The sequence below is a fragment of the Protopterus annectens genome, chromosome 3.part0 (genome assembly GCF_019279795.1).
Source record: "Protopterus annectens isolate FY-2018-M chromosome 3.part0, PAN1.0, whole genome shotgun sequence".
Classification (NCBI taxonomy): domain Eukaryota; kingdom Metazoa; phylum Chordata; order Ceratodontiformes; family Protopteridae; genus Protopterus; species Protopterus annectens.
The window spans coordinates 1684736382-1684751475 of NC_056731.1; the positions used below are offsets into that span (position 1 = coordinate 1684736382).

At 36.1% G+C, this 15094-nt stretch overlaps 1 protein-coding gene across 2 annotated transcripts in view; it reads left to right on the forward strand.

Annotated features, from left to right (window-relative positions):
* The window catches only part of RALYL (RALY RNA binding protein like), a 1351009-nt gene that overhangs the window by 1178186 nt on the left and 157729 nt on the right, over positions 1–15094 (forward strand). For both annotated transcript variants that reach the window (XM_044065722.1, XM_044065723.1), the window contains exon 6: positions 14289–14464. In XM_044065722.1, coding sequence (XP_043921657.1) covers positions 14289–14464 — 176 coding nt within the window. The remainder of the gene's footprint in view (positions 1–14288; positions 14465–15094) is intronic.

The following is a 15094-nucleotide window of genomic DNA, read 5'->3' on the forward strand; positions in this document are numbered from 1 at the left end:
TATTATTTGGTATGAGACAGAAAAGTAGAGGGCTTAGCAGGGAAGTGGGCACTCCTGGGGGGTTTTGCAAGTGATGGATTTGTATAATATAGGAGTGCTTGACCTGCAAAGAAAATGCTTATAAGACAAGGGATATGCTTTTAAGACAAGTGCTGAGCTTTTTGAGAAGAAAAAGCAATTAGGAACAAGTGCTGTGCTTTTTAGTGAAGGTGTAACTGTTTAGGTTCCTAACAGAGCAGTTCTAAGGGAAAAATTGAAGAACAGACTTTATGGAGCCAGAAAAAGTTTAACCTTGTTAAACTGGCGCTGCCCGATGCTGCTCTAGTGGCAACTCCGCGCTAAATCGCACTAAAGCACGTTAAGGCGTGCTTGATAGCAGGAGCTGGAAAGAAGCAGGAATAGACGCAAAACGGACAATAAAACTGCAGTTTCAAATCAGTAACCACTCCTACAGGGGGCAGGGAAGGCTGCTCAATGTTATTCACTGCCACTGATCAACAGAGAGACTTTCCTTTAGCCCAAGCAAAAATGGCCTCACAGAAACTTACAAACAGTTCAGGAAACAGCAAGCCTGTAACTGAACTTTTTTAAATCTCAGAAAAGTGGGAAAAAGCAAGATTTTTTTGTTTTTGTTTTTTTCAGAGATAGCAGAGGTTCACAGGTAATATCAAGTTATAACAGTGCAGTAAATGACCCCACACAAGAGTGCTAGGTCAAGGACAGAAAATATGCAAGTTTTGAGAAAAAAAAAACGATTTAAAATTAAGTGCAAACAGGAAATTCAGTAAACAACTTTTGGTTGTGCTCTAAATACAGCTACTAATGCAGAAATCAAGTTTAACAAGCCAGAAAATGCTCAAACTAGGCAGCTATGCAGAAAAACTTAGCAAATAAACAGAGAAAAAAATACTTAAAATCTCAAAAGTGGCTCCCTTCTTCTCTCAGCGTTTTCTCCTCTTGGTGGGTGCTTCACCAACAGCCAACAAGCCTGAAAAGACGCCAAAACCATGAGGCAACTAGGTTTTAAGAGAGGAAGATGAAGGAGTTTTGGAAATGGCCCCTGTTGGCCAATAAAACTACAGTTTCAAGTCAGTAACCACTCCTATGGGGGCAGGGAAGGCTGCTCAATGTTATTCACTACCACTGATCAACAGAGAGACTTTCCTTTAGCCCAAGCAAAAATGGCCTCACAGAAACTTACAAACCAGCAAGCCTGTAACGGAACTTTTTTAAATCTCAGAAAAGTGAGAAAAAAGCAAGATTTTTTTTGTTTTTGTTTTTTCAGAGATAGCAGAGGTTCACAGGTAATATCAAGTTATAACAGTGCAGTAAATGACCCCACACAAGAGTGCTAGGTCAAGGACAGAAAATATGCAGTTTTGAGAAAAAAAAAACGATTTAAAATTAAGTGCAAACAAGAGATTCAGTAAACAACTTTTGGTTGTGCTCTAAATACAGCTACTAATGCAGAAATCAAGTTTAACAAGCCAGAAAATGCTCAAACTAGGCAGCTATGCAGAAAAACTTAGCAAATAAACAGAGAAAAAATACTTAAAATCTCAAAAGTGGCTCCCTTCTTCTCTCAGCATTTTCTCCTCTTGGTGGGTGCTTCACCAACAGCCAACAAGCCAGAAAAGACACCAAAAACACGAGGCAACTAGGTTTTAAGAGAGGAAGATGAAGGAGTTTTGGAAATGGCCCCTGTTGGCCAATAAAACTACAGTTTCAAGTCAGTAACCACTCCTACAGGGGGCAGGGAAGGCTGCTCAATGTTATTCACTGCCACTGATCAACAGAGAGACTTTCCTTTAGCCCAAGCAAAAATGGCGTCACAGAAACTTACAAACAGTTCAGGAAACAGCAAGCCTGTAACTGAACTTTTTTAAATCTCAGAAAAGTGGGAAAAAAGCAAGATTTTTTTTTTGTTTTTTCAGAGATAGCAGAGGTTCACAGGTAATATCAAGTTATAACAGTGCAGTAAATGACCCCACACAAGAGTGCTAGGTCAAGGACAGAAAATATGCAAGTTTTGAGAAAAAAAACGATTTAAAAATTAAGTGCAAACAGGAAATTCAGTAAACAACTTTTGGTTGTGCTCTAAATACAGCTACCAATGCAGAAATCAAGTTTAACAAGCCAGAAAATGCTCCAACTAGGCAGCTATGCAGAAAAACTTAGCAAATAAACAGAGAAAAAATTTTCCTATCACACAATTTGTAGTTAAGGTAAATTCTCTCTTTTTATTCAAATGTATATAATTAGATTTTCCCTTGTTAAATCTAAGGCCAGAAATATGATAAAACCTTTCCACTATTTCATCTATTTTTTTTACTGATTTCTCCGAGACAGATAATGTGAGTAAAACATTATCAGCAAATAACATAATTTTTGAACTGAGCTGACCATATACATCTATGCCTGATATATTAGAGTTGTGGCATACTAATGAGGCAAGTAATTTTATTCCTAAGGGAAACAGGATGGGAGACATTGGGCATCCCTGCTTTGTACTATTGGTTATTTCAACAGCCTTTGAGGTAAATGGCCCAAGTTTTACATAAGCCAAATTGTTTTTATAAATATTCTTTATTAGCATAATAAAATTAGTAGGAAATTCAAACAATTCTAAAGCCTTAAAAAGAAAATCCCAGCTCAACAAATCAAAAGCTTTTTCTATGTCCAAAGTTACTATTAGAGCTTCTTGGTTGTTTCTGTTTAGAAAATCTATGAGTGTTAGACTTCTTTGTATATTGTCATGTGTGTGTCTTTTATAAATGAATCCTGTTTGATCTTCATTTATTATGTGTGTCAATGATTTTTTAATTCTACTAACTAATATTGACATGAAGATATTGTAATTGTTAAATAAAGATATTGGCCTATTAGATTTACACTGTAAAGGGTCTTTGCTTTCTTTTATAATGGGTGTAATTAAGGAGTATCTCCATGAAATTGGAGTTGTGTTTTGTGCAAGAATTTCATTCAAAGTTTTGTGAAACAATGATATTACTGAAGATGGAAATATCTTATACAATTCATTAATTATTCCATCAATTACCGGTGTTTTATTACTTTTAGTTTCCTTGATTTTTTGAGTAATTTCTTTTAGAGATATTTGTTATTTAACTTTTCTGGCATCGCCTTTACCTTTACTAATTTCAGGTCTAAGTCTGATGTGTTAGTTATATGTGAAGTATCATTATAATAGTCAGAGAAATAATGTTTAAATGCATCTAGTATATCATTTTTATCCAAAACCTTTTTTTTCCTTCCTTCATGTATAATTTTATTTTCAGTCAAATGTTTTTTAATCTTATTGCTAAATTATGCATATGTTTGCATAGGAACTAAGTTTTAACATTTCTACAGCTATATTAGGTTTGTGAGTTAGGATTTCATTATATCTTTTGTTTAAGTCTTCCAATGCTTTTTTGTGATTATTTTGTGTGTAAGTAGATGAATTAATAGTGAGATCTGTAATTTGTTTTATGATGTTACAAAATTCTGATTCCCACTCTTTTAGCTTGTTTATATACCATGAAATAATTTTTCCATTTAGATAGGCTTTCAAGGTATCCCAAAGATTAATTACATTTATTTCAGTAGTGTGGTTTATATCTAAAAAGAATTGTACTTCTGAATCTAACCAAGGTTTAAATTGTTTTAATTTTGTAATGTAAGCTGGAATTCTTGACATAAAAATTAATTTCTTATAATCTGTATGTATTTTGAGAATTAATGAATTATGGTCTGAAAAGGGACAAGGGATTATGGAAAATTTTATTATTTTTGAATTTAGCTCTTGAGATGTGAAGATTTTTATCAATTCTTGTATGTGTCCCAAATCTGTGGTCTTCGATTGAAAATAATAATGAGTTGTTCTCCTTATAACTAAATATATCAATTAGATTTAAACTTTCTCCCCATTTTAAGTAGCTTCCCTATAGAACTTACATGTACATTTCTTTTATTTGTGGTCTCTGATTTATCCAATATACAATTAAAGTCACCTCCCAAAATCAAATTTCCTTTATTTACTCTAGTTATTAGATCCATGTATTTTCTTATTGTCCCAATCCCAATACCTGGAAACCAATATATATTTACTAATGCCCAGCGTCTGTTGTTATATTTTACTATTACTATGGCTAGGAGTCCTTCTTTATCTTCATATTTGTAAATGATGTGAGGCATAGTGACATTTTTTTCCATAAAATTAAAGTTCCCCTAGTCTTTTTCTTATATGAAGAGTGAGATAAGGTCATATATTCATTAGGATTCCAGCTAAAGGTATCATTTGTTTTGAAGTGAGTCTCTTGAAGAAACACTACTTGTACTTTATTTAATTTCATATATTTTAATAAATTATATCTTTTCCTTGGAATGTTTCAACCGGTAGTGTTTAAGGATAAAATAGTCAAGTATAAAAAGTATAAATGCCTCAGAGTATAATAAGCAATATAATAGATAAAATACATACGCCAGGAGTTTAAATCTCAAAATGCACATGCTCGAAGCACTCATCAGTATGGAGAACGTCGACATCTGTGTAGTAGCTGAAACCTAGTTCAAGGCTCCACAGAGCACCCCAGCACTACCAGGCTACAACTCATACTACACATTTCGGCCACAGAACATGGACCGAAACACAAAAGGAGGGGGTGTATCCATATTCATCAAGGATACCTACACCTCCAGGTTAGTGGCGTAGCATGATACCTCCGATCATCCATGTGCAACTAACATCAGGCAAATCTGCAATGCAAATTGTGGCCTGCTACAGATCACCCTCCATGACCCAGGACCACCAGTCCACCTTTCTGGAGACAGTGGAAAACATGAAGGTCCTACCGAACACCCTGATATTGGGTGATTTCAATTACCCTACCGTTAACTGGCAAACCTACTCAAGTACAAACTCCCAGGTCCAGAGCTTCCTGGAATTTATCAACTCAAATGCCCTGGATCAGCTAGTAAACTCCCCTACCAGAGGTGAAAACATATTGGACCTGGTCATCACCAACATGGGCAACAGGTGTTCCACACCAGAGGTCAACCCCTCACTGGTTAGATCAGACCATAAACTAATCACTCTGGATGTCCACACCACACCACCACCTCCAACCAAGGAAACCACAGTGAAAATATTTTCTGTAGCAAACTTCACCTTACATAAGACAGAGGTGGTAAGTTTCACAGCCCCCACGCTAAAGGATAAAAGTGTCCAAGATGCAGGAACCTTTATAAATGCACTCTATGAGCACCTACAAGGATGAATGGATCATGCCATCCCTAGCAAAACCAAGACTCACTCCCCTAAGAATAGGAAACCAGTCTGGTGGACCCCTGCCATAAACAGGCTATACAATAGAAGGAGAAAACTAGTTCAGAAAAAAAGCAAATCCCAGGAAGGAAAGACATCCCTGATCAGTATCAGTAAGAAACTAAGGTCCCTCATAAAATCCTCCAAGGCTAACTTCAAAAGAAAAATAGCCAAGGATTCAAAAGATAACCACAAAGCCTTCTTTAGCTATGTCAAGAATCTAAGTGGCAACCCACAGATATGCTCTGAGCTAGGGCAAAATAGCACAAAATATACTGAACCTACTGATATTGCCAACATCTTGTCAGATAGATTCAGTGCAAACTTCACCCCCCTCTCACCCACAAAAGGGCCCACAACAATACGGGAGAAGTGTAGTGTCCCAGAAATCACAGACGCACAGGTGAAAACAGCCTTGTCAAAAGCCAAAAGCACAGCATCAATGGGGCCAGATGGTGTCCCAGGCTGCATCTTGCACAAACTACAGAACAAACTAAACCCCCACCTAAACACACTGTTCATCCTCAGCCTCTCCACAGGCTACGTGCCCATAGAATGGCACACAGCAACAGTTATTCCGCTCCACAAAGGAGGGGCTACAACTGACCCTGGTAACTATTACCCCATAAACCTGACTAGCCTGGTCTGCAAGGCTATGGAGTGCATCATCATGGAACTTATTAACAAAGACATTGGAAGCCTCCAAACACTGGAACTGACCCAGTTCGGCTTTGTTAAGGCCAGATCATGCCTACTAAACCTGGTTGACTTCTTCGAGACAGTCACCAAGGCCATAGATGAGGGGAAGGTAGTTCACACAGCCTACCTTGATCTCGCCAAGGATTTTGACACCATTCCCCACTCAGGAATTATAGAAAAACTCACCAGTCTGAACATAAACCCCTACGTCATGAGATGGGTTGCCAACTGGCTTACAGACAGAACTCGCACGGTAAGAATAGCGAGCTCCAGGTCTGACTCTAAACCAGTCACAAGTGGTTTCCCACAAAGCTTGGTCCTGGGACCCCTACTGTTCAGCATATACTTCTCAGAAGTACAGGCAAAATCAGGAGGACTATGGCTAACCAAGTTCTCCGATGACTGCAAACTGGGAGCCATAACTGACTCTCCGGCTGACACGGACATTCTCCAAAAGGGCCTTACTGAGACGGACACCTGGTGTCAAAGTCATGGTCTCAAGCTAAATGCCAAAAAATGCATAGTCATCCCATTTGGGAAAAACAAAATACCCATGAATTATCACATAGGTGGCAGCCCCCTTAATACAGAAGAGGTAATAAGAGATTTGGGGACCCAGGTAGATAGTAATCTCTCCTTTGACAATCATATTGCCAAAGTAGTTAGGAAATCCTTCTATGTATGTGCCCATCTAATTTCTAAAGGGTTCGCATCTAAAAATAAAGAGGTTATAGTGCCCCTCTACTCATTACTTATCAGACCCATCAGAGTACAATGCTCCAGTTGGGATGTACCTCACAAGACATTTCCAACAGCTGGAAAGACCACAAAAGTACCTCACCAAGAGGATTACTGGCCGCAAACATATGTCCTATGCAGCCCGACTGGAAAAACTCCAGCTGTACTCAGTCGCATATCGCTTACTCAGAGGTGATCTCTGCCTGACTTACAGAGCCATGTCCAACTCAGAATTGATGGACATGCTCCACCTAAATAATTCCAAGTCACTGTGAGCCACTCGCTCTATGGAGCTAAACCTCACCACAATAATAAATAGAACATGCTGGAGGGATAGATTCCTGTCACAGAGACTCCTCATGCTTTGGAAAAAAATTCCTAACTACATTAGGCAGAGCCCCTCACTAACATTCTTTAAGAGAAACCTTGACAAGTGGATGGGTAACAGAAAATACACCCCTGGGATCACTTCATTGGCTCTTCTTGACAGAGGCTCAGTTAATTAATCAATGGGGCGGCGAAAGCTGACACACTCTGGCTAGGCTTATAAATGCCCTCGGGCAGATAGCCTGGTACCTACCTATGAGCCTATGAACCTATTTTGAGGTAAAGTCCAGAAGTCTATATCTTTGTTGATTCGTTGAGATATTTGGAAGACTGTGTAGTTTTAGAATCAGTTCTTTGTTTCTTTTTCCTTACATCAGACCAAGTATTTTTTTTCTGGAGATCTTTTCAAATTGGTAGAAACAGTCCAGTCCATTTCTTCAGGAATTGTGATGATATTATTATTCTTGATGAAGGTAGAAGCTTCTTCAATGTTGTTAAAGGTTCTCAAGTCATTTGAATAAAAATTCTGATTCTAGCAGGATATACCATCTGCACTTTTATGTTATTTTGTTTGAGAAGTTTCACTAAAGGCCAATTTTTTTCCTTATTTCTAGCACTTTTGCAGAATAATCATTGTCAAATCTGATCTGACTCTGTTTTTATGTTGTGGGACTTTTTCTCCAGGCTGTTTTTAAAATGAGTTATTTATCCAAAAAGGGCAAGAACTTTACCACAATTGATCATGGTGGTGCATTAGGTGAAGAGGGTATAGATTTTCCTATGGCTCTGTGAACTCTTTCTATTCCATTTGATAATCCCTCTTTTAAATCAAGCACTTCAAAAAGCCAGGAATTCAAAAAGGTGATGATGTATTCTCCATCAGTTTTTTTCTGGAAGGCCAAATACTCTTATATTAGTTCTCCTCTCCCTATTCTCTAAATCATCCACTTTATTAAGTAGCCAGTTATTTTTGTAAAGTAAGAATTATATCTGATTTTCCTCTTCTTTGAGTCTTCCATCTATGTCATTTAGTGATGTCTCCATATCAAGTAATTTACGTTGTTGTTGCTACAGTATTTCTTTTAGTACATCTGCTTGCTTTTGGCAGTTTTCCTTCAGACTTTCCAAATTATCAGTGAATCTATACATTTTCAACGACAGTTCATGTAATGTGGAAGACATCAGTTGTATCTCCTTCTTCAGAGTGGTTTCTGAGTGAGAATTCTTTAAATTGGCCATTACCAAACAGTTGTGTTGTTCTCCAGAATATTTTGACAAGAAAAACTCAATAATATTTCTTGAAATTTGGTAGAGTTGTAGTTCTTAATTCCTTTTTTTTCTATTTCCGGTTAATGAAAATATTTTTCCCTGTTTTCTAGTACTGTTTTGTGGAGCTCTAAAAAATGCTGCTTATCTGTTTGCCATCTAGGCTCCGCCCCTAACCTTCTCCTCTTGACTGTCTAGCACAATCTTGGGTGGAGAGCGCTTTGCTTCCAGTTTTGCTATGTAAGTGCATCTCCAGCAGGTTGTAGTGTTGGGTGGTAAGAAGAGAGGGTTGTTTGTGTACATGAGGCAATTGCTGCATTGCCCCAGTATGCCCAGAGTCACCAGGTAGACAGGAGAAATCACCGGAAGCTGACCCTTGGACATGCCTGGTTTGGTGCTTTTTTTTGTAAAGTACAAGATCTGTTTTCCCTTACCGTAGCAAGATACTTTGTATCTATAAAATGGTTTCCTATTATGCTCAATATCTTTCTACACATATTCAAACTTTTCTGAATCTTATCTCACACTGTGTTTAATTTGTCTGTCCAGATTGTTTATTTCAGTTTTCAAAGTTATAGCTGGATCTCATTTCCATTTCTTATATTTTTCTCCCTCACCTTAGTTAAGCATATTGCTCCTATGGAACAAATGTCTTCCTGATGTTACATGCCTCGATCTTGATGTTTAACATTTTTTTTTAATTGTTTTGCTTGCAAGCTATTTCCATACAAACTATTTGCCTTTCAAAACTTACCACATCTCTTCTGCAGTTTTTCCACCGAATGCCTCACTCCGTTTAGTTTTACACAGTTAACTATTTTGCTTCCATATAATCTGTTATTAATTTTTTGTGCTTTGGTTTAGATTTAATTTTCTCAGAATTACCTAGCAGTAATTGAACCTCTATAACCCCATAATCATTGCACATCAGTGGTGGTTAAAACCTAATATGAAGTAATGGTCACTTCCGTTTCCTAGTAGTTTTTTTTTAATAGTCTGAAGCGATTGTTGTCCCTGAACAAATGTAAATAATTTCGTAACTAATGTTGCTGAATCAATGTTATTACAGCCTGTTTCTGGTAAATTTAAGTCCCCAGCCATTATTATCTTTCCTTCGTGCTCTTCATGCAAGAAATGTATGAATTCCTCTAGGTCATCACCACTTGACTGGTTGACTGGTTATGTATTCCAGGGTTGGCTTTATTATCACAGTTACATAATGTACAATATTGGTGTTACCACTGAAAATGTAATACTTACAGTTCTAATAACAATCTTTAGTAAAACATTTATACCCTGATTAGAAATTGCTTCCAGTCATTGTCCTTTAGCCATGTTTCACAAATCAGTAGCAGTATCAACATGTACATGCATACAGATACATCAAATTTTGCTATCTGTGAACTGTTACATTTATGGCCTGGAAAAAAATCCTGTATTATATTAGTCAAACATTACAATATATCTATAGCAAAAATGTTGTCCCCTTGTCTTGACAAGCGCACATCATTCTGTCTAAATACATGTGCCCAAACTTAGGCTTAGCTGCACTATACATTTCCAGGTTTAAAAGGGCCATTTTTTGTAATCTAGTTGTTTACCCAAAAAATCTTTTTATTCACACTGACTTGACTCTCATTAATATATATGTGAATTGTGAAAACTACTTCCTAACACTAGCTAAACTACCTAAGAGGGCTGCAAGTTCCCTGCTAACAGTCAGAGAGTCCTTGAAGATGCGATAATTTGTACCAACATAAATAAAACAATTACAGGTTTTCTTCCATTAAGGCATCTAAGGTTCTACTCACATCCTGTAGTTTTGATCGTGGCAAAGATAACACTGTTTGATGTTCATTATCCTGTCTGCAAGTGTAAGTATCAGTTCCTCCAATAACTGAATCTCCAATTACAAGTTTTTCATTTCTGAGCTGATCTGAAGAATCTCCTACTTCTAATTCAGCAGTGTCTGCTCTATCAGTTGTTGCAAAGGAATGTTTTTTATCACCATTAGTCTTATTAGTTTCCTTATTAATCTCACTGTTTATACCCAGCTGTCTTTGCACTTCCACCGCTTGAGCAATGTTGTCAACTTTGGTCTTACTCATCTTTTTGTTTTTTTGTTTTTTTTTAAGTAATGATGTTCAGTGATTGTAATCTGCCCCTTTTCTCTTTTTTTTCCTAACTTCTGTGTTGGAAAAATTTCTCATACAAGTATAAAAGATATGCAAAAATAGTCAAAATCATGGCTAGCGTGTATATCTTTTTAAGATTTTACATACAGCCTTTATCAAATCAGTTTCCATTTCTAATGAGTGAGTATGTTGACAAAGAAAGGTTCAAGAGAAATTGGAATGTTAATCTGTATATTTGTAAGGAGAACAGTTTTAAAAGCAGACTAGGGCTTTTTACACAGCAGAGGACTCAGATAATAAAAGTATGGGGATAGGTATGATTAAGCTCTAAGGAATTTTTTACATGAGAAAGAAGATTCAAAAAGGGTCAGGTCACCTGCAGAGCTACTAAAGAAACACTAAGAAGTGATTTTTAGGAATGAAGGAAGGGTCTGAATCTCAAAGTTTTAGTTACAGTGTTTACATATAGATAGATAGATGATAGATAGATAGATAGATAGATAGATAGATAGATAGATAGATAGATAGATAGATAACCCTGACTAACCAAGTAGGTGCCGCTCTGTTAACCTTTAAAGAGAGTATGTTTTCATATATTAACCTCATGTTGTTCCTAACACCTTTATGTATTACTCCCTAAATCATCATATAGTAACCTCATGTCATTTCTTACACATTCCTGTATTATTCCCTAAATCATTACATGTATAAAGAATCTTAAACCAGCAATGTAAAGAAATGTAAAGTAATGTAAAGAATTGTTAAAAGATGTACCTCTATTTTTAAAATCCTTCATGTAAAATAACTATTATTTGTGTTGATTGGAGCTTTTCTCCTTGGGCCTCTGCTGAAAATGGACATATATCCAGTCAGACCAGCCGGTCAACAAATATAAAATAATAATATAAAATAATAATACTGGTTTATGAAGTAGACCAAGCTATGAGAATTCTTATAATATCTAAAATAATACATAAAGGACAGAAAGCATTTAGCTATAAGACTTAGACAACAGAAGGAGGAGTGATCAACATGCAAAATTATAGATCAAATAACAGGAACTCATTGTGAGAACCATGAAGATATACTAGGGCCATTTTATTCATTTTATGAAAACCCATACAAAGCAGAGACAGATTGGGAGGGAAAGATGCACAAAATGATAGACTTGTTAAGCAAGAACCCATTAGAAAGTTTCAAACAGGATTGGGGGGAGGCTATCCGATGCAGGAGGTTGTGGGGGATGAAGTGAAAACAAAATTAAGGTATCAAAAGAAGAGTAAAACACCCCCATCATATTATTTATCCCAAGAAATGTATGTCATGCTGAAAGACACATTTACTAAGGACTTTACTAAACTAGCTAATTTTGTTGTGGTAACTGGAAAGACCCTATATACATGTAAAGAAGCTATGATAATGGTTATTCACAAATCATGCAAGGATCTTTCACAAGTTAGGATTATATAGACCTACATCAATACTTGATCAAAATTATTTTTATTATTGTAATGATTGCCAGCAGATTAGCCTGTGTACACTCCTCACTGATTGATGTGGAACACATAGATTTTGTACAAGGTGGAACCACTCATGTTAACTTATTCAATATGATTATGTTGATAAAAGATGCCAACACAGTCAAACAAACATAGTTTATTTTAAGCTTGGACACTGACAAGTCTTCTAACAGGGTTTGTTAACAGTATTTATTTGAAGTGCTAAGAGCAATGGGTTTTTCCGAGAGGTTTGTACATTAAATAATGCATCTGCATTTTAATGCCTCAGCACACATAGAGAGGTTAAGAAATGGGCTTTACCAAAATGTTTCAGTTAAGTAAAGGCATTAATAAGGTCACCACTTTCCCTTTTTCTATTAGCTACCTATCTTGGCAAGTAGGTTGAAGCAGATACATGTAAAATGTTATGATGCATGTAAATCCAGTAAAAAGGGAAAATAAAGTAAACCATTTATGGTGTTGAAAGAAGAAGGTAGCAAACAGACAAATACGTTTGGAATTATTTGAGATGAAGAGTTAAATACTGCATTACTCATGTGGACTGGGAAAGAGTTATCCAGCAAATGTCATAAAATTGAGGAACTTTATTTATTTATGTATTTTGGAAATGCCTCTTTTAAGTATTTTTATTCATTTACAAGGCTCTCTAGGAGATATCTGAGTCTTACACCCTTTTGTTAGAAGTTTTGTTAATGATGACCGGGACTTAAACCCAAGCTGTCCCTGTGAGTGGTCTATTGTGATCAGTGTACTATCCAGTAAACAAACTAAATATATAAAATAATTAAATGTAGCAGGGGTCTTCAAACATATCATTTGACAGTGTTCAAAATTAGAACAGTCCCTGCAAATTGTCTATTGTGATCATGTACTACCCAGTAAGCAAACTAAATAAGTAAAATAATAAAGTGTAGCAGGGGACTTCAAACATATCTTTTGACAATGTTCAGAATTAGAGCAGTTTAAGGGGGGAATACAGAACTTGTGTAATGTTATTTGGTCTGAAAAAGTGGCACTCACAGCAAATTTCTGAATGGTTAAGATAAAATAGCAATAATAATGACATGGCCAAGGGCTTTGTTGAATTTTTTATTTCTGGTGTGAAGAAAGAAATCACCAGAAATAGGAAAATATGAACCACAAACACTTGGCAATATCAAGTAAATAATGAAGGAGGTACAAGAAATGGAACTTTTATCATCAAATGCCAAGATATGAGAATAAATCACATTGAAATGGATGGTGAGAGGGATGGTTTCATCCTGAATAACAATTATACTATTGCTCAAAGATTCCTTACTTCCCAATCCTCAGTTTCTCAGAATCATGCAGATATTAAGTGTAATTTCCTGGTATTTGTCCCCTTTTATCTTACAGTATGATCATGGAGTTAATTATATAATTTAGGGTGGAATGGGGGAACAATGCCCTCATCACATTTGTCCCATGGGGTCCACCTGTTTCCCTCATTGACAGGGGCGACAAGTGCTGACTGAGGTTACTTTTTGGGGATAAACTATTGGCTAGGCTTGTAAGGGCCCCAGGACCATTAGGCTAGTAACCTTCTATTATCCTATGATCAGGGGTACAAGAGGGCTTGGTCCCCTATAGAAAGCACTGAAAAAGTGTTTTGTGGGGATTTTTTTCAGGAAACTGGGTTTGGGGAGTTAGTGCTTCAGTGAATTGCAATGTATCCACTCAGAATGAAAGCAATAACACTTTAAAGGTTATTATAATCATCATTGTGAACATTTTCCTTTGAATTTGCTTATTTTTAAAGTTTTGATAGAGTGCAAAACATATATGACAAATGGGTATAAGCTATTAGAAAGTGTGATGCATTCCAAATGAGCATTTCTTTTTAATATACATTGTTAAGTAAAATCTAAAATAAAAGATTGTACTGTGATATTATTTTTTAAATTGGTTGCTTCGATAAAAGTATAAAAGTTGAAAAAAGGAAAAACAAATTCTCCTAGTTTTATAATTGCTTGACATAGAAATATTATCTTAGGTTGGATAACTTGATTTACCAAAAGAAGGTCCAAATATACTAATAAACATTCTTTTAAAATTGGCATTGAAAACCTTACTTTTTCTACTAAAAAGGTACTAAATTCAACAAATGTTTTAAAAGCATCATTTAAAACATGCATTTTTAAACCATCAAAATGCATTATTTTAAATAATTTTTTTTTGTTCTATACATATAAGAATAACCATTTGCCTACAAAACTAAAAAGAATAAAACATGATTTTCACAAAATTGTTTTCCCACAGCCCAGAGGAAGCACATTGATGAGAATGCAGAGTCCACACAGGAGGAATGCACATCAGAAACAGCAGAAAACTCCACCGAGGATCATGTAGAAGCAGGCTGCACTGCTGATGGAGAAGCAGATGATATGACAGATGGAATGGAAGAAGATTTTGATGAAGACATCAGCAATGAATTGGTGAGATTTTGAATATTTACTTTTATTTTAGTTCCTTTATTCATCCAAAGTTCCAGTCAAGTACAGGAGACCATTGTTTTTTTTCCTCCCTTATTTCATCAGTGTAGACTTACTACTGTCCCTACTCGTGTCTCGTGAGAAGAAACGGGCACTATCCTGTCATGGAAGAACATTTTAATTTTTAATCCTTGCCCCACCCAAGTGTAATGTGATCACACAGAGTACTTCACATTCATGTCTCTATCTATGCTGGCCTAAGTTACCAAGTTCAAGCTATTAAGTGCAAACATATAGCTTGTAGCAACACAGCTTCCTGACTTCTACTAGAGTCCGTATCTTGCAGCAACACTGCTTCCTGACTTCTACTAGAGTTCATTGCACTTCCACTTAATGCTTTACTGTCTGTCTGAAATGAAATACTTAGTCATCATCCACTGAGTCTCTGTCTGCACTCAATCTTTATTATGTAGACACTCTTATTAACTCCTAGCAATTGGTGTATTGTTGGAACACCTATAACCTATGCCAGTCAGCTAACTATATTTATAACATTCTCATATTAACATACCACAGGGAAAATATATACTTTTTGTATTTATCTGTAAACATCAATGTTTTTTCTTTATATAA